At 40.6% G+C, this 23,798-nt stretch overlaps 1 protein-coding gene across 6 annotated transcripts in view; it reads right to left on the bottom strand.

The window, feature by feature from the left end:
- The window catches only part of LRRFIP2 (LRR binding FLII interacting protein 2), a 98,067-nt gene extending 74,631 nt beyond the window's left edge, over window positions 1–23,436 (bottom strand). For 5 of the 6 annotated variants that reach the window (XM_079794988.1, XM_079794983.1, XM_079794986.1 and 2 more), the window contains exons 1-2: window positions 23,150–23,436; window positions 6,666–6,807 (exon numbers count right to left, since the gene is read on the bottom strand). In XM_079794988.1, the coding sequence (XP_079651114.1) occupies window positions 6,666–6,755 (90 nt within the window). In that variant the 5' untranslated portion in view covers window positions 6,756–6,807; window positions 23,150–23,436. The remainder of the gene's footprint in view (window positions 1–6,665; window positions 6,808–23,149) is intronic. The other variant, XM_079794984.1, reaches the window with a different exon arrangement.
- Window positions 23,437–23,798: the final 362 nt, after the last annotated feature.

The following is a 23,798-nucleotide window of genomic DNA, read 5'->3' as shown; positions in this document are numbered from 1 at the left end:
GCCAGGCTCTGCTGCCCAGAGTGCCAGAGCCAGGAAGAAGCACCCACATAACATCTGGCTGTGAAGATCAGTTGGCATTCTGTCCGCCAGGGAGATAGGAGTCTGCTTGAAACCTAGCACCTTCTTTTTTTTAAAAAAATTTTTTTAATTGATTTTTAGAGAGAGAGGAAGGGAGGGGGGAGAGGGAGAGAGGGAGAGGGGAGGGAGAGAGGGAGAGAGAGAGAGAGAGAGAGAGAGAGAGAGAGAGAGAGAGGGGGAGGGAGGAAGAGAAACATCAATGAGAGAGAAATATCATCAATGGGCTGATTCCTGCACACCCTCCTACTGGGGATGGAGTCCACAACCCAGGCATGTGCCCTGATAGGGAATCAAACCAGTGACCTCTTGGTTCCTAGGTCAATGCTCAACTGCTGAGCCACACCAGCTGGGCTAAGCACCCTCTTAAAAGGCCAGTACACAAAATCTTGTTTGCAGGCACTCAACCTGAACTCATGCCCTGCTGAGGGAGTCAACTGTCTGGGCCCAGGGTGTAGAGGTCTGGGCAGACTCAGAGGATGTCAGTGACTGAGTAGTGTGGCTCTAGGGTGGGAACTATTTCTCCCATCTTGCCATGAACCTGACCAGCGGCTCCCCTTCACAAAGATCCACTAGCCCCACCCATCGAACTCCCAGCAGCCCCACCCTCTGGACTCGCAGAAAACCCACTCTCCTGATTCCTGGCAGACCACCTTGCTGAGATAAAGCACTCCAGGAAGTCCAGGCAGAATCCAGAACAAACTGAGATATGGTTCTGGAACATAGACCATTCCCCCCACCTTTCTGAGTGCCTCCCCCTCACCAGAGATCTACTAGCCCCACCCTGTGGATTCCCCACAGCCCTGCCCTGCTGAGCTCAAGCTCTCCAGGAGGTCCAGGTAAAATCCAGGCCAGACTGATTGGTGTGGTTCTAGCCGGGGCCATTTTTCCCTCGCACATTCGACCCCTTAGACTCTTTAGAGCCCCTCCTTCACACGGCCAAATCTTGGTCTGTTTGGGCCCGATAAACTCTGCTGCCCTTACCCTGACAATTCCCTGAGACCTCATCCACCACAGAAGTCTGAGGAAACCCAGTGGATGACAGCAAGCCTTGGTGTACCCTGGGACTTTGGCTAAGTGGCCTCAAACCCAGCACTGGCACCAAGTTTAAGACTGTATCAATCTAGTAAACACTACTCACCCCTACCCCTTGTGATCCACTGAGAACCTACCTCTTGCAACTCAAGTACCACCAGAGGCTGTTTCAGTGACTGAGCCTAACAAGCAGCCATTAGGCGGATCTCGGCGGGTGCCTTGCTGACCTGCCCCTGGACTCAGTGCTGGTGGAAACCAGCCTTGGTGTGCAGCTTGGTCCTTCTCACATACACCCAGGCACAGCAGAGGCAGCCACAAACGTGGATCACTTTGTAGCTCCAAACAGGTTGCCCAGGACCAGACACAGGCAGCATCTGACACTGACTTGCACCAAAGTCCCTCCCAAGAGGCCCAGAACAAACACATACATTGGCAAGCCTCAGTCAACATCAGAGAAGGATCCAACTAGCTACACAAGAGGCACAACCAAAGGGAGACCTCAGCAGTCACTGAACCTTGCTGAGGCAAATTCCACTTAGTGTGGTCAACACCCCACAGCAGCTTATATATTGTGGTCAGGGTCAGTCCTCAGTCAGCCAACCTGAGGGTCAACCCCACACATGAACAGGCTACTAGCAATCAAGACTCAATTTCAACAGGAGGACTCACATAACCCACACAAGGGACATTTCTGGAGCACCCAGCTAAGGTGATCAAGGAGATTGTGCCACTGGTCATTTTAAAAAATGAGAATAGTTTAAGAGACCTTATAGACAACATTAAGTATAATGACATCCTCATCATGAGGATACCAGAAGAATAATGAGAGCAAGAAATTAAGAGCCTATTTGAAGAAATAATAACTGAAAATTTCCCTAACCTGATGAAGGAAAAAGACATACAAGTCCAGGAAGCGCAGTGAGTCCTAAGCAAGATGAACACAAAGAGGCCCACAGCAAGACACATCATAATTAAAATTCCAAGGATCAAAAACAATGACAGAATTTTAAAAGCAGCAAGAGAAAGACAGTTAGCCTCCCATAAGACTGTCAGCTGATTTCTCAACAAAACATATCAGGCCAGAAGGGATTGGCATGAAATATTCAGTGATGAAAAGCAAGGGCCTATAACCAAGACTACCTTACTTCAATTTAAAAATTGAAGGTGAAATAAAGATATTTTCAGGCAACAAAATGCTAAAAGAGTTCATTACCACCAAACCAGTATTTCAAGAAATGTTGAAGGGTCTTCATTAAGAAGAAAGAAGGGGAAAAAAGAAGAACACAGTTATGAAGAATAAAATGCCAATAAATATGTACTTATCAATGTAAATGGTTTAAATGCTCCAGCCAAAAGACAGAGGATAGCTGAATGGATAAGAGAAAGAGACCCATTTACAGAAGGAGGCAAAAGTAGGTTTACAGTTGTTCATATGGAAAATAAAACAATAATTAATAAGTAATAATATAAAAATAAATAATAAAAATACAAGAATAAACTCTGTGTTTCACATACTCACAACTGTATAAATACCCCACTGACATAAATGAATATACCTTCCAGACAGAAAATCAACAAGGAAAGAGCGGCCTTAAATGACACACTAGATTAGATGGATTTCATTAATATCTTCAGAGCATTTCACCCCAATGCAGCAGAATATATTCTTTTCAAGTGCACATGGAACATTTTCTAGGATAGACCATATGTTAGAACACAAAACAAGTCTCAATAAATTTAAGAAGATTGAAATCAAATATCAAGCATCTTCTCTGGCCATGATAGTATGAAACTAGATATCAATCACAAGAAAAAATTTGAAAAACACACAAACACATTGAGGATAAATAACATGTTACTAAACAAAAAATGAGTTAACAATGAGATCAAGGAAGAAATAAAAAAGATACCCTGAAACAAATGAAAAGGTGAACACAACAAGCCAAAATCTAAGGGACACAGGGAAAGTAGCCCTAAGAGGAAAATTCATAGCATTGCAGGCCTACCTCAAGAAACAAAATAAATCTCAAATAAACAATCTAACCTTACACCTAAAGGAACTAGAAAAAGAACAACAACATGGCCAGTGTGGCTCAGTGGCTGAGTGTCAACCTGTGAACCAGGAGGTTATGGTTCAATTCCCAGTCAGGACACATGCTTGGGTTGCGGGCTTGATCCCCAGTAGGGGGCATGCAGGAGGCAGCCGATCAATGCTTCTCTCTCATCATTCTCTCATCAATGTTTCTTTCTCTCCCTTCTTCTCTGAAATCAATAAAAATATATTTTTTTAAACAACAACAACAAACAAAGCCTAAAGTAAGTGGAAAGAAATAATAAAAATCAGAGCAAAAAAACAAAATAGTCTTAAAAAAATACAAAAGATCACTGAACCAAGAAGAGCTGGTTCTTTGAAAAGAGAAAACTAGATTAATAAACTTTTAATCAAATTCATCAAAAAAAAGAGGACCCAAATGAATAAAATCAGAAATGAAAGAGGAGAAATAACAACTGACACCACAGAAATAGAAAAGACTGTAAGAAAATATTATGAACAACTATACACCAACAAATGGAACCATCTGGAAAAAATGGATAAATTCCTAGAAACACACAATCTCTCAACACTGATTCCAGGAGAAACAGAAAATCTGAATGAACTGATTACTGTTCATCTAATGAAACTGAAGCTATAATCAAAATGCTCCCAACAAACAAAAGTCCTGGACCAAATGGCTTCACAGGTGAATTTTACCAAAGGTTCAAAGAAGAACTAGCACCTATCCTTCTCAAACTATTCCAAAAAAATTCAAGAAGCGGGAAGACTGCCCTGGCCTGTTGGCTCAGTTGACTGGAGCACTGTCCAGTACACCAAAAGTTGGTGGGTTCGATTCCCAGTCAGGTCACCAAGGTTGCGGATTTGATCCCCTTTTATGGTACATACAGGAGGCAACTGATTGATGTTTCTTTCTCACATCAATGTCTCTTTCTCTCTCTTTAGAATCAATGAAAAACATGATCTGGAGTAAGGGTTTATTTAAAAAGAAAAAGAGCCCAGAAAGCATGGTTCAGTGGTTGAACATGATTCCCAGTCAGGGCACATGCCCAGGTTGCAGGCTTGATCCCCAGCAGGGGGCATGCAGGAGGCAGTCAATCAATGATTCTCTCATCACCAAATCCATCTCTCTTCTCCCTCTCCCTTCCTCTCTGAAATCAATAAAAATATTTAAAAAAAAGAGAAAATGTCCGTACTATCCAAAGCAATGTATAGATTGAATGCAATTCCTATCAAAATACCAATGGCATATTTCATAGAATTAGAACAAACAATTCAATTTTAGTATGTATATGAGCTGTGGAAGAGAGCACAACAATCCAATTAAAAATTGGGTAGAGGATCTGAATAGATATTTTTTCCAAAGAAGACATAGTGATGGCCAACAGATACATGGAAAGGTATTCAATATCACTAATCATTAGGAAAATGCAAATCAAAACCACAATGAGATATCACCAAACACCTGTTAGAAAGGCTCTCATCAAGAGAATAAGAAATAATAAATTTTGGCAAGGATGTGGAGAAAAGAGAACTACTGTGAATAATTGGTGAAATAAAAATTGGTGCAGCCACTATAGAAAACAACACAGAGGTTCTTCAAAAATTTTAAAATAGAACTGCTTTATGGTCCAGCAATTCCACTTCTGGGTATTTATCTAATGAAAACAAAAACACGAACTCAAAAAGATATATACACCCCCATGTTCATTGTAGTATTATTTATAATAGCCAAGATATGGAAACAGCCTTTTTGACATTTATCTCTCAGCTTCATCTGTTTCCTTATCTACAAATAAGGCTAATAATAATAAAACCTATCCTACCTAACTCACAAGGTTATTGTGAGGACCAAGATATGGAAGTACTTTCAAAACCATGAAAAGTTATAGAAAAACAAGCGATTAATGAAGGAGCTGGAGAAGATTCGGATACAGTATAGCAGAGTGAGTGGTTGTATGCTCAGACTTTGGAGCCAGAGTTCATTTGTTTGAATCTAAGCTCTACTATTTCCTAGCTATGTGACGACCTTAGGAAAGTTACTTAACTTTTCTGTGCAATGGTTTCTTCATCTGTAAAATGAAACTAATAATAAAGCCAATCTCAGAATTTTGTGAGGATTAAATTAATGCATTTTTAATACTTACAATATTGTTTGTCACAGAGTAAGTACTCAAATGTTGGATGTTAGAACTTTGTAATAATTTTGTAAATGAAGCATCATACCCTCAAAAAGAGTTCAAATACTTAATGACAGTACAAAAAGAGCCTAGCAGGTGCTAGTATTCTCTCCCCTTTTAGAAATTTGAGTATATGCCTCCAATTTTGGAAGTAAACATTTTACGTAGTTTCCATTTTCAACTAAAACGACAAGGCTTCCAAAATACTTTACTTATGCAAATATTTAATATTGTTGTAAAGTAATAGCTACTTTATTTAATTTTAAAATATCCTTTACCTTTTTATTTAAAAATATCTCACTGATTTTTTAATTTTGTTAAAATAATAAAAACTTTGTCATCAATTTTTAATTTAATTTTCTTTGCTTCAAATATTCTCCTACAGAATTTGACTTCTAATTCAAAACCTATCCGAGTAGCTTAAAAGAGGAAAAATGTAACAATGAACTGGCCAAAAAAGACTGTGTAATATGTCAAAAGGAAACAGCACTAGTTCGAAATGAGTTGTTTACTAAGAATAACTAAGAGGAAGTGATGAGGGATTAATTCTCACCAAAAAAAATAATAATAATTTAATAATGCAGTACTTTAAACAACTCATGTACTAGATTAGTTTATGGTCAGGTCTGCAGCTATAGATAGAGTTAGAGTCTGAAACAAAGTAGGCACCTCACTAAGAAATCACAGCTAGGAGTTATCTTAAAATTCTAATATGCAACAGGAAATGTTGCTAGTGATTCAACAGGTGACACCCCTTTCCTTTTTTTTCTTTTTCTGAGTTGTCAACAAACTGAAACAAAAATGCTCCAGAAGCCCTGCTACTAGCTAAAAATTAAACATAAAAATTCCACTGCAATATTTAAAAAAACAGCTAAGACACTGAATCTGAGCAGATACCAAATAAGGATTATTTCTATCAACATTTACACAGTGCCTCCTGTGTAATATACATATTAACTGTATATAGCCCAATGAACATCTATAATCTAGTTATCATATTTTCAAGATTCTAATTGCCTTAAGTTTCAATATGAAGATTAATTATAAATTTCAATATATTAGGACTAGTTCCTGGAACTCATATTATCCACAAAAAAGAAAATGAGAAATTTATTTTAAATGAGTTGAATAAATATCCAAGTAAAGAGTTGGCAACTATATTTTATTCTAATACAGTATTTCAGAGGTCAAATACAACATTACTTATAGCAAACATTCTGAAACTAGCTCAATGAATGAACGTCTATAACTCTCTAACCCCAGCATTTTTACAACATTCTCATCTGTACATGTCAGGTTGAGAGGGGGTTTTCCACACACACCTCTCTGGCAATGTTACTCAGAGCTTCATCTTCTGCAGAAAATCGGTCTTTCACAGGTGTCCGTTTTCTTCCAGAACCAGGAGTCCCCATCTTGTCTTGACCGTCTTTTAACTCTGAAAAATGATTTAGTCTGTTTTCAGCCCTGAAATAAACAGAAATAGAATAATTTAGGATATTTCTCTTGGTGCAGTTTTAACACTCACTTAAACATTCACTTTTAACAAAGATAAAGTGTATTTATGTATACACATATAAATTAAAATTAATCATCAAATACTTTTTCTCATTATCAAATTATTCTAATACTTAGAACATTTAATTTTATACTAATTACTGAACCTCTCAACACTTTTTACTATACTACCCCTGGCAACCTATGAGAACATGTTATGATATTAGCCTCAGAAAACTGCAGTCAACAGTCATTTTACTTGTTTAAAATTACTACAGCTATTTCTAAAATCTATTTCCATTCCGGAGGCTAGAGGGAGGGTGGAGAGGAATTTCAGAAAAATCATTCAGCCTAAAGCTTTGAGAGAACACATTCAAAATATTTTAATATAGGTCTTAAAGTTACAAAGGTAACTTGGCTTTTTAGTGTAATTTTAGAAACAATTCCAAGTAACCCATTACTACATAAAGATCAAATGAAGGTTTATTTTATTGCAATTAACAATAACCAACATTGTCCATCAACAAATATCTGAGTCCCTGCTATTGCCAGGGAGTATGGAGGTGCCAAATATAGTGATAAACAAAACTGAAGTAGGCCTATGATTAAGAATATATTTATGGATCCATTATTGTTGTAAGTATTATAGGTCTATTTTTATAAGAGAAGAAAAATTAACTCTTCAAAATTAAATAACAAAGATGATTTTTTAAAAAACCATCTAACTACCTTTCTAACACAAGGTACATATTTGAAATTAAAGATTCTCATGAGAGTTGCATCCCAATTTGTATGACCTTCCACTTCTTGAGAAATACAGCTCATTTAGCTAAACACCCATTAACTTAATTTTTTTTTAATTTTAACACAGTAAATTTGCAAAACTTGATTACACTGTGAGTCACAAAAGAATTCTCAAGTAAATTTGTCCTAACAGAATAAAAAATATTAAAACTATCAGTCACTTTAATGTTCTGGAATTTACTTGATTCAGGCAAAATAGAACAAAACCACTCCGTATCAATCTATCCACTCTTCCAAAAAAGTATTCTCCAATGAAAATTCCAGACATTCTCATTTTATCTGGCATCATTTATTTTCCATAGATAGCTTGTTATGTTTGTCAATCAGAATGAAGACTGATGATAGTTTATTACTCTGCCACAGAAAATATATCTGGATATAAGAAAAGAACTCATTTAAATGGAAACAAACAAAAGAATGAATGTCTAAAAGTAGCAGCTGATAAATCTGAGCTACTAATCAGGACAATTTCTGAAAAACACAGAACTTTCTCATTAGTCTCCCATCCTCCTCATCCTCAGCATAATTTTAAAGATCGTTCATCACTTAATAGTAATGGTGTAGAAATATTAATCACCTACTGAGAAAAAAAGCAGCAGGCAATACAAAGTTCCCTTTCAGACTAGAATGACAATTTAGCTAACATACTGTGGGGTATCATCCAATCATTGTCCTTCAGCCAGCTTTCCAAGGACACACTGAAAGACATTTCACAGAAGCATGAGACAAAAACGTAGGCATTTTCTAATTCTAGACACACAAAATAACTACAGAAGAAAAAAGATGTTGCTGAAAGTATGTGCAACAGTGGTTTCATTAGGATGATAGGATTATGGATGTTGTGGGGGTTTTTTCCTTTTTTTTTTTTTATTCTCTAAAATTTCAATAGCACTGGAGAAAGATACATGCATTTTTTTAAAATTAAAACATTCAAATCCAAGGCTCAAAGAATAAACTGGCCTCAAAGTGGATCACAACCAAATTAGGCACAATATACTATACAGCTAAGGCACACTACCTGAAGCCAATGCTGGTGGTACACTTTTGAATACACTTCTTTCTCCTCTTTCCCCAGAATCCATTTTGCTTCTTTCTTAACTAACACTGCCTTAGACTTTAGACCTGCCAGGATATTCCTAGCACACAGATTTACATAAAGAATTATCTTGGCCCTGGCTGGGTAGCTTAGTTGTTTAGAGCATTGTCCTGATATGCCAAGGTTTCAGGTTCGATCCCAGGTCAGGGAACATACAAGAATCAACAAATGAATACATAAATAAGAGGAACAAATATCTCTCTCTCTCTCTCTCTCTCTCTCTCTCTCTCTCTCTTTCTCGCTCTCTCACTCTAAAATTTTTAAAATTATCTTTTCTTAAAAATGCCTCAAAACAAAACTGTTTTAACAAGCTTCAGGCTAACTAGTCCGGAGAGTAAGATGACAAAAAGAAGGGACAGTTGCAGAGGATAAATAGGAAATGGGAACAAGTTCTTGCCTGTCTTCCTAGTCCTATCTACAGAGGGTATCTAGGTTTTTATGTGATTGGCCAGGTCCTGTCACCTTTTTCAACTGCATAAGAGGCAGACCAACCATTACTTATTTAATAAAAACAATCTAGTGCTGCCGGCCAATACGGCTCCATGGTTGACCTATAAACCAAGAGGTCATGGTTCGATTCCCAGGCACGGTCAGGGTTGGAGGCTCGATCCCCAGTGTGGGACATGCAGGATGCAGCCGATCGATGATTCTCTCTCATTATTGATGTCTGTTTCTCTCTCCCCCTCCCTTCCTCTTTGAAATCAATAAAATATAAAATAAAAATAAAACAATCGAGTGCTTTTGAAGAATTATATTATTTGTACTCTGTAGGCGGGCATCCTTAAAGGTTTTCAGTTACTATGCAATCTATCTTCTAATAACTCCAGAACATTCTACATCAGTGATAGGGGAAAACCTTCAAAGAAATATCTCTGGCCTAGGCAATGGAAAACTGCTTTTCAACAAAATGATAAAAATAAGAATAAAGACTCAAATATGTTATTTCTGTTTCTTATCCTAAAAGGACTTGCAGTAAGCTTCTATCCCAAAGAACACTTTCCTGAGGAGCCATGCTACTCTCGCCCAGCTTTTCCTTAGTGGTATCCACTACACCAAGAGCTAAACCTTTACACCAACAAAAACAAAACGGCCTGCATTTTGTCAAGTCCTTTACCCAGACAATGTCAAGCTGATTTTCTCCAGATGGTTTTGTCATTACGTATTGGTCTATCTAAGGGAAAGAAGGGAAGTACCTTCAGAATGTTATGGAATATAAACCTTCCAAAACAGACAGATACATCAGGAAGGCTTTCTCTTCCCCAATGATCGTCTCATATAACACATTTCTGAAAAACAGGCATTTTGCCACATTAAGTGGCACTTCAATCATGAGATTGTTCCCTTTTGTGAGAACAGAATGTGTATGTAATGTCAGTATGTCACATTCTAAATACAGCACACTTAGTTCTGTCTGGATACTGATAGTTGCAGTTCCCTTATATCTAAGCATTTCATCATGGAGAACTCAAAACATTGGCATGGTAAGTCTCTGCATCAGAGTTGTCATTATAGATAACTCTGGTCTGCACAATGAAACACTTGGTAGTCATTCATAAGCTATTCACGGTATCTGGAATGGCACCTGAACTAAAGGCAGTGTGACTGCAGTTATTCCCACTGGACAGGATTTCAAGTGAGAGGACGTGAGTTCATCTGATTGCACAAGCAACTGCTGCACTGTCCTTCCTACTGCCTGAGCCTTGGTTTCTCCATCTGTAGAGCAGAAACTGTCCAACTATTTAGCATGGTTAATGTGAGGCTCAAAGGCATTAGTGCAACCACTTAATAAACTTATAAAGCACCATAATTGTTTAAAGTATCTTGAATTAACTACCTCTTTTACATATTTAGTTTATGAAGTTGATGAAAGAGTAATCCTTGCCTTTCTTTTCAATTTCATACTTTCAACTAACCAAAAATATCTTCAAGATATTTCCTACTGCATGCATTATATGATATCATTAGCCATGGTAAGAAATTTTGCTAAAGCATGGAACAATCTGGAAAAAATAAAAATGCCTTTAAAAAATACAAATGCCTATAGTATAATCATTATACTATTCAGTATATTTACATAACGAACTTAAAAAAATTTTAAGGTACTTTGTGGTCTTCAGTCTATTTTTGAAAATCTAAATGAATACACAAGTTTTGGAACTGTGACCTTACAATGGGTGTTATTAATAGCTTTATTGGAATACTTGACTTAGAAGGAAATAGAAGATAGAGGTCATTAAATGGTACACTTAAGATCTATGCATACCTTTCTATGTAATTTTTTAAAATATTTATATATTTATTTGAGAAAGAGAGAAACATCAATTTGTTGTTCCACTTACTTATGCATTCATTGATGGATTCTTGTATGTGCCTTGACTGGGGATCGAACCTGCAACCTTGGTGTATCGGGACTTGGTGTAAATGAACTACCTGGCCAATCTATGCAATTTTTACTTCAAAAGAAAAAGACCTCTAAGCAAATACTGAACTTTAGTCAATGAAGCACATACTGAAATATTTAGGGTTGAAGTGTACTGATATCTGCTGCTTATTTTGAAATGCATCCAAAAAAGTGGAAATAACGGATAGATAAGAGGAATGGATATAGAGTATAGATAGGTGATAAAGTATAATAAAACATTATAGTGGAATCCAGATAGCAGGTACATGCATGTTCACAGAATTCTTTCAACTTTTCTGTGTGTTTGAAAATTTTTATAATAAAGTGTTGGGGGTGGGGTGGGGAAAGGAACTGGATGAGAAGGTAGACAACTAAGTAAACAAGAGGCACAGGATCTGAGAACTGCAATAAAAAATATTTTCTTAATTTCATTCCACAATATTTTTTGGTTTTCAATGAACAAAATAGGACTAAAAATTTATGTTGGTCATCTCTGGTAAAACCATAATTTTCTACCAGATTTAACATTAACCATCACTCTTAGAGACATAATGAAATTCTAAGTAAATGAAAAACACATTGCTAATTTTAAACAGAATAAACACCATTGAATTAAACTTTAAAATTAAAAATCTGACTCAAATCAAAAGGTCAAATTATAACAAAAAAGCAACCACTAATGTCCTCAAAGTTCTGGAAAAAAAACACATCAATTTTTAAGACTACATGTTTTTATTATCAGAGAAAAATTATTTGAAAATTTCAGGTTTCCCTGAAGACCTCTATGATTCCTTCCACCCCCTGTAGCTCACTCACTGGAAAAAAAATAATAGCGACCCAAGATATTTTTATATGAGAAAGTAATCCTATATAATAAAACCCTAATATGCAAATCAACCGAATGGTGGAATGACTGGTCACCATGACATGCACTGACCATCAGGGAGCCGACGCTCAATGCAGGAACTGCCCTCTGATGGACAGTGTGCTCCCACAGGGGGAGCGCCGCTCAGCCAGAAGCCGGTAAGGAGCAAGGGGTCCCGGACTGCAAGAACCCCGGACTGCGAGAGGGATGTCCGCCTGCAGGCTTAGGCCCGATCCCCCTGGGCCTAAGCCAGCAGGCGGACATCCCCCAAGGGGTCCCAGACTGTGAATGTCGTACACCAAGCCTCTAGTTTTTATATGAGAAAGGAAAATGTTAACATTTTCCCTCTTTGGAGCCATGTTTATTGGTCAGCTTTGCTTAGCTTAAACCTGCCATAGATAGAAAGGGCAAATGAATATCCTGAATGGTAGGCAAGATACCAGAAGGCAACAAGGAGACATAATGCAATATAAGTATAATGTTCATGGGGAATGATTGCAGAGAAGAGCAGAGCTAACAAACAGCACAGCTGTGAGAGTAGCTAATCCAAGTACCACTCCAATCCAGAGATACATGCAATGAGTTCCCCGTAATTTGCATTTACTTCTACTCATAAAAGTCCTAATACCAACACTTGGCTCCTTTTTATAAGAATAAAGAGAAAATGCCTGGTCAGTGTGGCTCAGTGGTTGAGCATCGACCTATGAACCAGGAGGTCAGTTAGATCTCCAGTCAGAGCACATGGCCGGGTTGCGGGATCGATCCTCAGTGTAGGGTGTACAGGAGGCAGCCAATCAATGATTCTCTCTCATCACTGATGTTTCTATCTCTCTCTCCCTCTCCCTTCCTCTCTGAAATCAATAAAAAAGAATACTTTTTAAAAATGGTTTAAATGGAGGGAGGAACCAAGATGGCGGCAAAGTTAAACAACTAAACTGCCGCCTCGCACAACAATTTCAAAAATACAACTAAAAAGCAAAACGTCTACCACCCAGAACCACGGGAAAGCTGGCTGAGTGGTAGATTTACAACTAAGAAGAGAAGGGAGCGCAAACGCTGGAGAGCTGAGGTACGGAGGTGTGCGCGAAGCGGGCTGGCAGCGGGCAACTGGGCGCGCGGCTTTTCTTCAAACCGAAGGGAGACAAACTCCCGATCACTCTGAACTCCAGTTTCTGGGGACATGCGGGGGACCCAGACGCCTACGGGAGAAGCTGGATTCTCGGCCATCAGGTCGGAGAGTGAGAGTGACTTTTCTGCAGAGGTGCGCCCAACAATCAGGGTTTGCTGCACTGGAGCGCGGGACACGGGGACTTGGAAACGCGGAAAGGCAGAGACGGCTGAAGGCAGCCATGGCCGTTGGCCACGCCCCAGCCTAGTGACACCCTGAGACCCCGCCCCACCCTGAGACCCCGCCCCGCACATTCTACAAACCCGCCCAGGCTCCACACAGCGGCTTTTACATATAAATGGCCTGTTCTGTGGCAGCTCAACCAAATTAACTGCAGCTCCAGTCAGACTGCTCCAAAACCGCCCAAGCAAAGAGGAGAAAACTGTAGCTCTTGCTGTAGCTCCTGCTGGGAGGCCTCAGACCTGCACCCCATTGGAGATCCAGACACTAGGGTATCTAGTGGTCGGTGTGGACGACACCAGATTTCAACCACTCTCACAAGGGACACATTCAAGAGGCAGACTCAGTGAGCAACAAAGCCCTACTGTGTCTCCAGCACAGCAATTCTTCCGTTATAGACACAGCAGGTCCTCACAGCCAATTGGCCTGGAGGTCAATTCCTCCCAGTGTACCAACAGCAATCAAGGCTTTTAACTACACCAAGACTTTCCACTCAGCCCACAAAGGGGTGTACCAAGAGCGACCACCTAGGGTGATTGGGGAAGCTGAGCTACCGGCCCCTATAGGTGACTGACCACACAAAGCCACTCCATCAACACAGGGAGGCAGCCAAAATGCGGAGACACCGAAGTATGTCACGAATAGGAGAGATGGAGGAAAGTAAACTACTGGACGACAGTGTTCAGAACCACATTTATAAGGTTACTCAAGAATCTTCTAAAAACCGCTGAGAAACTTGAAGAGACCTTCAAGGACCTTAATGAGAATACCAAAAAAATGAAAAAGGACCAGTCAGAAATTATGCATACACTGTCTGAAATAAAGAATATACAGACACTCAACTGTAGACCACCGTACCCGAAGAGTCAAACCAAAGATCTGGAATATGAGGAAGCAAAAAACACCCAACCAGAGAGGCAGAAAGAAAGAAGAATCCAAAAGTGTGAAGATAGTGTAAGGAGCCTCTGTGATGGCTTTAAGTGTACTAATATCCAAATTTTTGGGGTGCCAGAAGAAGAGAGAGAGCAAGATACTGAAAACCTATTTGAAGAAATAATGACAGAAAACTTCCCCCACCTGGTGAAAGAAATAGACTTACAAGTTCAGGAAGTGCACAGAACCCCAAACAAGAGGAATCCAAAGAGGACCACACCAAGACACGTCATAATTAAAATGCCAAGGGCAAAAGACAAAGAGAGAATCTTACAAGCAGTTAGAGAAAAACAATTAGTTACCTACAAGGGAGCACCCATACGACTGTCAGCTGATTTCTCAACAGAAACTATGCAGGCCAGTCGGGAATGGCAAGAAATATTCAAAGTGATGAATAGCAAGAACCTACAACCAAGACTACTCTACCCAGCAAAGTTATAAGAAAAAGCTAAAGGAGTTCATCACCACCAAACCAGTATTATATGAAATGCTGAAAGGTATTCTTTAAAAAGAGGAAAAAGAAGAAAAAAGTAAAGATAAAAATTATGAACAACAAATACATATCTATCAACAAGTGATCCTAAAAACCAAGTGAATTAAAAATCTGAGAAACAGAATAAACTGGTGAACATAATAGAATCAGAGGCATAGAATGGGAGTGGATTGATAATTCTCAGGGGGAAAGGGGTGTCTGTGTGGGGGGTATGGGAAGAGACTGGACAAAAATCATACACCTATGGATAAGGACAACGGGGGGGAGGTAAGAGCAGAGGGGGGTGGGAAGTGGGTGGTGGGGAGATATGGGGGGGGAAAAGGAGAAACAATTGTAATAATATGAACAATAAAGATTTATTTAAAAAAATGGTTTAAATGGTAAATTTAGTCATGTATATTTTACCACAATTTAGGGAAGAAAAAAAACAAAAACTTGGGATGGGTAACAAAAGGTGAGTTTGGTAACAGAGGTGAGCAGTGGCTATCTCAATTCCTTGACCATCCTCTTAGATATAGTAATATCCATGACAGGGGAAGAAACATCTACTCCAAAACTGATTCCCCCCCCACCCCCCATTTCTTTCTTTAGTCTTATAATCCTTGGGTCACTTAACTGAAATTTTTTTTTTTAAAGCAACAACATGTATGCTTACTAACTGTACTGTTTGTTATTATTAATGATTTAAACCACTTAACAGGAAAATAAATATTTAAACATCCTAATCCTCTGCATACAGTATACTGTACTCTCTTTAACTTAGAAAAAAGAGAGCCAAAATATTGCTCCTAGCTGGTAAAATGTTTCCACTTAAAAAAGTGGGGGATGTTGAAAGAATAACAAAGTGATCAGAACAAGTAACTTAAAAATTAAACTTGTTGCCCAGCCTATGTGGCTCAGGGGTTGAGCATCCACCCATGCACCAAGAGGTCACCAATTGAATTTCAAGTCAGGGCACATGCCCAGGTTTCGGGCTCAATCCCCAGTAGGGCGTGTGCAGAAGGCAACTCTCTCATAGATATTTCTCTCTCTCTCACTCTCTCTCCCTTCCTCTCTCTCTAAAAATCAATAAAAACATATTTTTTAAAAAATTAAATTTGTTTCCTAAAGCAGATATATTTTATAGCAAAAGTAGTTAAGCCCTGGCCTGTGTGGCTCTATTGGTTGGAGTGTTGTCCCATACACCGAAAGGTCTCAGGTTCAATTCCTGGTCAGGGCACATACCTAGGATTTGTGGCTTTGATTCCATTTGGGGCGTGTAGGGGAAGCAACCAATTAAGATCTCTCTCCCCTCCCCCCCCCCCCTCTTAAAATTCAATGAACATGTCCTTGGGTGAAGAAGAAAAAAAAAAAAACACAACTAGTTAAAATGTTGGCATTCATAATAAGGAAAACCAAGATATACAGAGCTCAAAGTGAAAACAATGGAAGAGATGAACTATGATTCTTTTAAAAAGGTTTTAATATCCCACTTCTGAGAATCAAAACATGCTCATATGCATGTTTTGTATAAGTAAAGCTTGTACTCTGAGGCTTTCCCAACCTCTTTTTCACTGTCTCACCTCTGCTCTGCTCTGCTCTAACCTCACTTTTTTTTTTCTTTCTTTTTTTTTTTTTTTTGGGGGGGGGGGGTAAGAAGGTGGGAGTAAAAGGCTGAAACAGGGAAGGAACATACAGGAATAAACCAGGTGATAGGAACAGAGAAGGAGAAAAAAACAAACAAAAAAAAAAACCCAGAAAAAAACAGTTTATTTTTTCTTCTCACATTGAATACTAAAAACATCTTCATCAAATGCCACCAACCAAATTTCTAAGGGCAAGAAAAAACTAATTTCCTGGAGTCACAACCTAATCTAAAGCAAAAGAAAGGATGCAGGCTTTGCATCTGTAAATTAAGTCTGTATGCCAAACTCCTCAAACAACCTTTACTGCAATACAGGTTACAGCTAAGTGTGGTGAGATGAACCTTGGTCCAAAGGGTGGAGCACTAAGCTCTTTTACAGCTTTCTAGTCTAACAAGTGAGATCAGTTAAAGAACTTTAAACTCAAGCGCTTCATTCTCTAAGTATAGAAAACACCAAGGTTTTTATGAGAAGCACATGGTACAGGCAGCTATGCTGGGAGCTACCATCCTATCTAATAAAGAGGGAATATGCTAATTTACCCTCACGCTGTCACAAAGATGGAGGTGCCCACAGCCAATAAAGAGGGAATATGCTAATCAACTGTACCACCCTCAAAGATGGCAACGCCCACAGCCAATAGAGGGAATATGCTAATTGACTACCCCACCCTCAAAGATGGCGGCACCCATAGCCAATAAGGAGGGAATATGCTAATCGACTGCCACACCCTCAAAGATGGTGGCACTCACAGCCACAAGATGGTGGCGCCCAGTCCCCTCAGCCCCGCTGGGGTGGCAGGTGCGCAGCAAGGCCAGGCCTGCCCTTAGGCGGGCCTGGCCGCTCCACGTGCCTGCCGCCGGAGTCCCCCAGTCCCCTCAACCCCCCAACCCCCCAGGACCGGCCTGAGGTGCAGGCCAACCTCGGATGGCAGCTACCCAGCTGCCCAGGGCTGCCCAAGGCTCAGGTAACCAGGGCTGGCCGAAGCTTGTGCTGCCAGCAGTGGCCGCAGCAGAGGTATGAAGGGGCGTTGCCTTCCCCCATCACCGGGTCGCCTCCCACCCCTGAGGGCTCCCGGACTGTGAGAGGGGGCAGGCCGGGCTAAGGGACCGCACCCCCCCTCCAGTGCATGAATTTTCATGCACCGGGCCTCTAGTCTGATAATAACCAAGTGTTTAAAGAGATAACTTCATGATATTGCACTGTTAACAGCTCTATGGGAAGAAGAGAATGAGATTTGGGCAGAAGCTAATCTCTCTGTATGAACTCAAAATAATCCTGCAAAACAGCTCATCACTCCCAGTGTCCTTTTGATCCCAATGACAAGTGTGAAGGTCTCTGAATTAGACTACTTCAACTAGGGGCATGGCCTCCCTATGCCAGTAATAGTAATGTTTTTCCCCTGTTGTAAAACATGTGGCTGATTCTTGGCAAACACTCTCAGAACCAGAATGTAATATCAATACTGATACAGTCCTGTGCTCTTGCTTGTGCACATTTTTCTAAAACACTTTCCTCATTAGTTTTCCTTGATCATGCTCTTTCCTTTAAAAAGGAAGGCAAAACCCTGGATCCTAGGGTATGCATGCTAAGCAGATTTTCACCTCAAAATGTAGCCTTAATCTTCTGAAGGCAAATGTCCTTTATAGGCTCCCTCTTCTGTGGATGCCACTTTCCCTAAACCACGGGCCTTCCGGATTCACAGCAGGACCAGGACAGATTACAGTTATGTGGTAGGTTCTGTCAGGCAAGCTTTGACAAGGCCTCAAAATAGACCCTGGGCACCAGCCAGGGAAACTGCCACTCACAAGTTCCAACTTCATCATAACACCTTAGCCCCTTAGCACTTTTTTTTCTCTAGTCTCTCTCATGTTAAAAGGGCAAAGATTCCTGAACCTCCTCTAGTCATGAGTGAGCTACATAACATAGAAATTAAAAAATTTAAACCTCCTTTATCCTGCTCACAACACTGCAAAATAAAGACTGAATCTGTGCCTACCTCCTGCCTTGGGAAATTAACCCATCAATAGCGCTCTGGTTTGCGAAAGGATTTTTAGATCTCAAACTCCACAGAGGTTTATTTTATTATGAATACACTGGGATGAAGAAGATAAAGGAAAAAGAGACTTGGGTTATTTATTTCCCTCATGACTAAAAACATAGTAGCAGACTTCAGCAGGGCAAGAAGTTCAGCAGGGCAAGAACTATATACAATGTTTTTAATCGATATTGGTCATAAAATTCTAAAACAATCAACCTACTACAAAAAGTATTCATTTAACTATTACCAATTATAAATGAAGTGATTTGTCCATAACAGTACCAGTCCTTAAGCTACAGTATATTTACCCTGACAGGGACAAATAAAATTAACCACCTGTCACTCTAAAATGTTTTAAATTGTCTTATAAAATACAGTTGCAATATTTTTTTAAATGGAAAGAAGGATAAGTAATACAAGTAATTAAGAGCTCCTTTCTCCCTCTGCAAGGTTAAGAAATAAGTTAACTTCTATTATAAAATAAAGCCAAATATAGGATTGAAATAAACTTTTAGATTTCACAATACTGCAATCACACTTTCAGAAATACATTCCATATACATACTCATGGACTAGTACAAAGACTTATATATGAGTTGTTCACTATAGCAGCATTTGTATAAAACTACAAACAATCTAAATGCCTATTAATAGGAAATGGCAAAATAAATTATGGAAAATGAATCAATTATGGTTCATCTACATTAGGCAGGACATCCAGTCTTTTTAAACAATCAGATGGGAAAGTTGGTCAGCGGAAGTAGAAGAGGATATAGGAGGGATAAATGGTGATGGAAGGAGACTTGACTTAAGAGTAGTGAACACACAATACAATGTACAGATGTTGCATTATAGAATTGTACACCCAAAACTTATACAATTTTATTAGCCAATATCACCCCAATAAATTCAATAAAAAAGTTTTAAAAAAATCAGATAGACATATGTACTAATATAGAAAGAGCTCTGAGACATATCAAGGGTAAGAATGAAAGGAATAGGACATTTCTCCTAAACATATGTGATTACATATGTAATGGAAAATTTGGAGAAGGGTATACAGGAAACCATTAACAGTGGTTGCTTGGATTAGAGGGTGGGGGAGTGAGAAAAGTTTAGCATAGAAAGTTGTTTTCCTTTTCATTATATAACGTTTTCTTTTTAAATGTCTTATCAATTTTAAAATGTCCTGCAAAAATCTACTGAATCCATGATGAGCATTCTCCTTCCATGTATGCCATTTCCCCCCTCTTCTTAACCATTCCTACTCTTATCTACTGCTGTCCCTACACTAGACCAAAACAAAAGCATGCATATGCAACAAATCTCAGAGTTTCTTCAAGAAATAGAATAGCCTGGCCAGTGTGGCTCAGTAGTTGAGCATCAACCTATGAATTAGGAGGTCACAATTCCCAATCAGGGCACATGCCAGGGTTGTGGGCTTGATCCCAGTAAGGGGCATGCAGTAGGTAGCTGATCAATGATTCTGTTTCATCACTGATGTTTCTCTCTCTCTCTCTTCTTTTCCCTCTCTGAAATCAATACAAATATATGGGGCTTTTTTAAAATTTTTAAAAGAAACAGCTAGAATTCTCTCTGTCCCCCCACCAAAATACAGAAATAATAGAACAAATGAAAAAGTATAACATGATGATAAACCGAATTTTTAGCCCATTGTTTGATCCCTTTTAAATCTGGCCCAATTTATTATAGGCCAGTAAGTTTTAAAAGTGCAATGGGCAACACACACAGAAAATCATTTTGCCCTGCTCAGTGAGTTCAGCCTGTTTGAGCATCATCTGGATATGCCAAGGTTTCAGGTTCAATCCCCAGTCAGGGCACATACAAGAAACAACCAATGACTACATAAATGGGTGGAACAACAAATCAATGTTCCTCCCCTTTTTTTCCCCCCTTCTTCTTTCTCTCTAAAAATCAATAAATTTAAAAAAATGTATATTTTAATCAGTTCCATAGGTGTCCTATCTATCATCTTACAGGGGAAAATGGAGGAAATGGACAGTTATTTTACTCACAGAGTAAATTTGCTCAATTTCTTCCTTCTGAAGTTTAAGAGTTCTGAAATGATGGTCATAAAGTCTATTCGTTATTTGCAAACTAGACAAGGTAGTAGGTTTTCCTGGTTAAAGGACCATCTCTCCACTCAGAGTCTCCAGAGAGAAAGCAACTATCTAAAAGGAAAAGGTTATGAAAGGGCCTTTTGTAGGTGCAGTGATAGGTGAGGACAGAAGAATTTATTTCCTCTTAAGTGACCCTCATCAACATTCCCAGCACACTGCAGGGAATCTATCCATCATCAATTCTGTTTCTTTTTACAGTAAGAGCAGGGGAAGCAATTCACAAAGAGCTTTACAATAAACTGCTCCCTCCCTCTCATTTCTAGTAAAGATCTGTTTTTGTTTTCAGAGAGAAAGAATCTACTTTGTCAAATATATTCTCCCTATCGCTTTTTCTTTCATTACAGAGATGCTTAAATCCTGACCTAAGAAGGCTTCTCTTCAATATCTACCTGTCCAGACCATCAGTGATAGTGACGGTGGTTTCCACAAGGGATTTTCCAAAGGGGAATCTCTGATCACGGGAACTGAAACTCTTATGTCACTATTGGCTAGACAAAAATCAAAAGCAGCATTAGGGAACATTCTGAATTAAGAATCAATAATCTAGGAAACAAGATGCCAAAATTTAGTCAAAGCATTAAAGGAATTTGGTCAGCAAGACCAACAGGGTAAACTTACCATTACTTTATCACAGATAACTAAAGTTCTTTATAAATGAAAATCAAAGTAAAATAAGCTGAATTCCAGAAAGAAGAAAAGGAAAACAGTCTAAGAGTATCAAGAACTCTGTGATTCCAAGTTATTTTGCTTAACAACATTTTAAAAGCCAAAATGATCAAGTTACATTTCAGCATAAAAAGTTATTTCTAGTTTTAAATGAATTCATTCCAATAATAAATGACAACTTCACTACACACTTTCTTCTATACCAGAACTTAAATAAGAAGTCACTATATATAGTCTCATTCCACATTTTTAAGGATAGATTTGCAAAATGGGTGAAACCTTTCACTCAAAAGACTATTTCGTATACTGCAGGTTCTTTCAGTGAACTTGTCCCTACCTTAAGGATGGTAGCTCTCCTTTTCACTGATGTTGTTTCTAGAGCCCTTCATTTCTCTTCCACATTGGGCAAAATATGGGCAAAACTCACAACAATCCACTTAGGAACTAACAAACAATTCTACATCCAAACTTTCTGCAAAAGTTCAATTTTTATTTCTTTACCACACTTCATGACAATAAATATCCAGCAACAAACTTAAAGTGTAATACAACACTTACTATAAAATGAGTGAAGGCACCTAATAAAACAGGCAGCAACAAACTTCTAGCTTTCCTCTACTCCAATTTTAAGATCCAAATCAATGATTCACCAAGTAGTGACCTAACTTCCTATATGAATCACCCTTTCCAAAATTCTTACTCTACATCACTAGAATACCAGATCATCATCTGTGTATTTGCTAAACAGAACATGATGTTGGTAAAACAGGGTTAATTCTGCAAGACTTTCAAACCACAGCAAAGCCTCAAATCCCAGCCAACTCACTCTTATCTGCAACACTGTGCCTCCTCCAAAAACAGATTTATCCCCAAAATAAAATGTTATCTTGAAAAAAAAATGTTATTTTAAACATTACGAAAATCATCCATCCATCCCCTGCGCCTCTCCCTCTCTGATGCCATCACTGTATCCACATTCCCTTCCTACTGTGATTAAAAAAAAGGAATGGCCACTCTGTTATCCTCACACACCTTTCAGTCAATTAACCTACTCTACAGGTTTGGATTTTTTTCTATTTATGGCAGAAATGCTGAGTCATTAAATGGAAACTCAAAAGAAAATGAGCTACAAATTAGTTAAAGTTTAGGATAAAATATTTCTCTAGCCACATCTCAGCAGCCTGACATTTGTATCTCCCACAGTGAAAAAAAGTAGAGCAAACACCTGAACTTTTCCGCTTCCCCAACTCACTCCCTTTTGCGCCCCCCCACCCCCCAATAAGAAAGAAAACAAGGTGGGTTTCCTTAGGTCTTCCTGCTTCCTGCAGGATCTTCACAGGCAGGAGAAGCAGGCCTGACTGGACTATCCTAGTATAACTTAACAATCTGGGTGTGCATAACACCCCCTATTAGTCAAGCATGAAGCCTGACACTCCTAGCAAGCGCCAGTTATGCCTGCACTACAGTTCAGGTCAAGGAGGAAGGGGGGGGGGGGGGGGAGGCCATTAAAAAAAAAAAATGTACGCCCCCCACCGGCCTGACACCGTTCCCAGGGTGGACCGGCTGGGACAGACCCGAGAGGGTGCCGCGTCCGGGAAGGAGGAGAAGGCGCCACGAGCACCCGAGGCGGAGGGACAGCAGCCCAGCTCATCTCTGCTACCACCGAGTAACACCCTCCCCTCGCGAGGACGCAGGGTGCGCGTTAGACCTCAGGCGAGAAGCCGGGGACCGCGGGCGGCGGGGGGCGACCCTGACCCCGGAGCCCGCCCGGAGACGCGGCCAGCTCCAGGGGAGCCCGGCCCCCAGCAGGGGTCAGCGGCGGCGCGGACCCCGGGCTGGAGGGGCCGGGAAGGGGGCCCCCGTCCCCGCTCCCCCCCGGACCGCGGGAAGGGCAGCCCTTACCTGTGCCTGGACGCGGGCAGTGGCTGCGGCGCCGCCCGGGAAGGGCCGGAGCGCGGCCCGCCCGCCCGCCGGGAGCCCGCCGGGGCGAAGAGCGGGGAGCAAAGGGCGAGGGGCGCGGAGGGCGACCTCGGTCCTAGGTCCCCGGCCAGGCGGGCCGGGCTGGACACGGCAGCTCCCGGTGCCGGCGGCCGGTCAGCCAGTCACGCCGGTGTCCCCGGGGCGCCGCGGCTCAGGCAGCGGGAACCAGCCCCCGGGAGGAGCCGCAGCCCGAGCGGCAGGCGGAGGCGGCGGAGGGGCGGGGCCACAGGGTCGGCGACCCGCTCACCCGGAAGTAGTTGTGGTCGCGGCCGCGCGCGCGATGGATGGGCTTGATCCCGGCCAAGCCGTGCTCACCCGGCTGTCCTACGACGAGCGGCGCGCCGCCGGGGAGCGAGGCTCCGGCCTCCCTGCCCCGCCTCGCGAGATGCGAGGACCCCGCCGGACGGAGTGGGCAGAGTGCGACCGCGGGTAGGCGGAGGCCGGGGCGGCCTAGAGCTGGGTCCTCGGGGTCCTCAACCAGGGCCCGGGATGTGAACGGATGCGCGTATCTGTTCAAGGCTGCACCTGTCCTGGTCGCCTCTAAACTGTCCGACCTAATGGGCTCGGGTAA

Source organism: Cnephaeus nilssonii, assembly GCF_951640355.1.
Source record: "Cnephaeus nilssonii genome assembly, chromosome: 17".
Taxonomy (NCBI): Eukaryota; Metazoa; Chordata; class Mammalia; order Chiroptera; family Vespertilionidae; genus Cnephaeus; species Cnephaeus nilssonii.
This window is presented reverse-complemented; position numbering and strand designations above follow the sequence as displayed.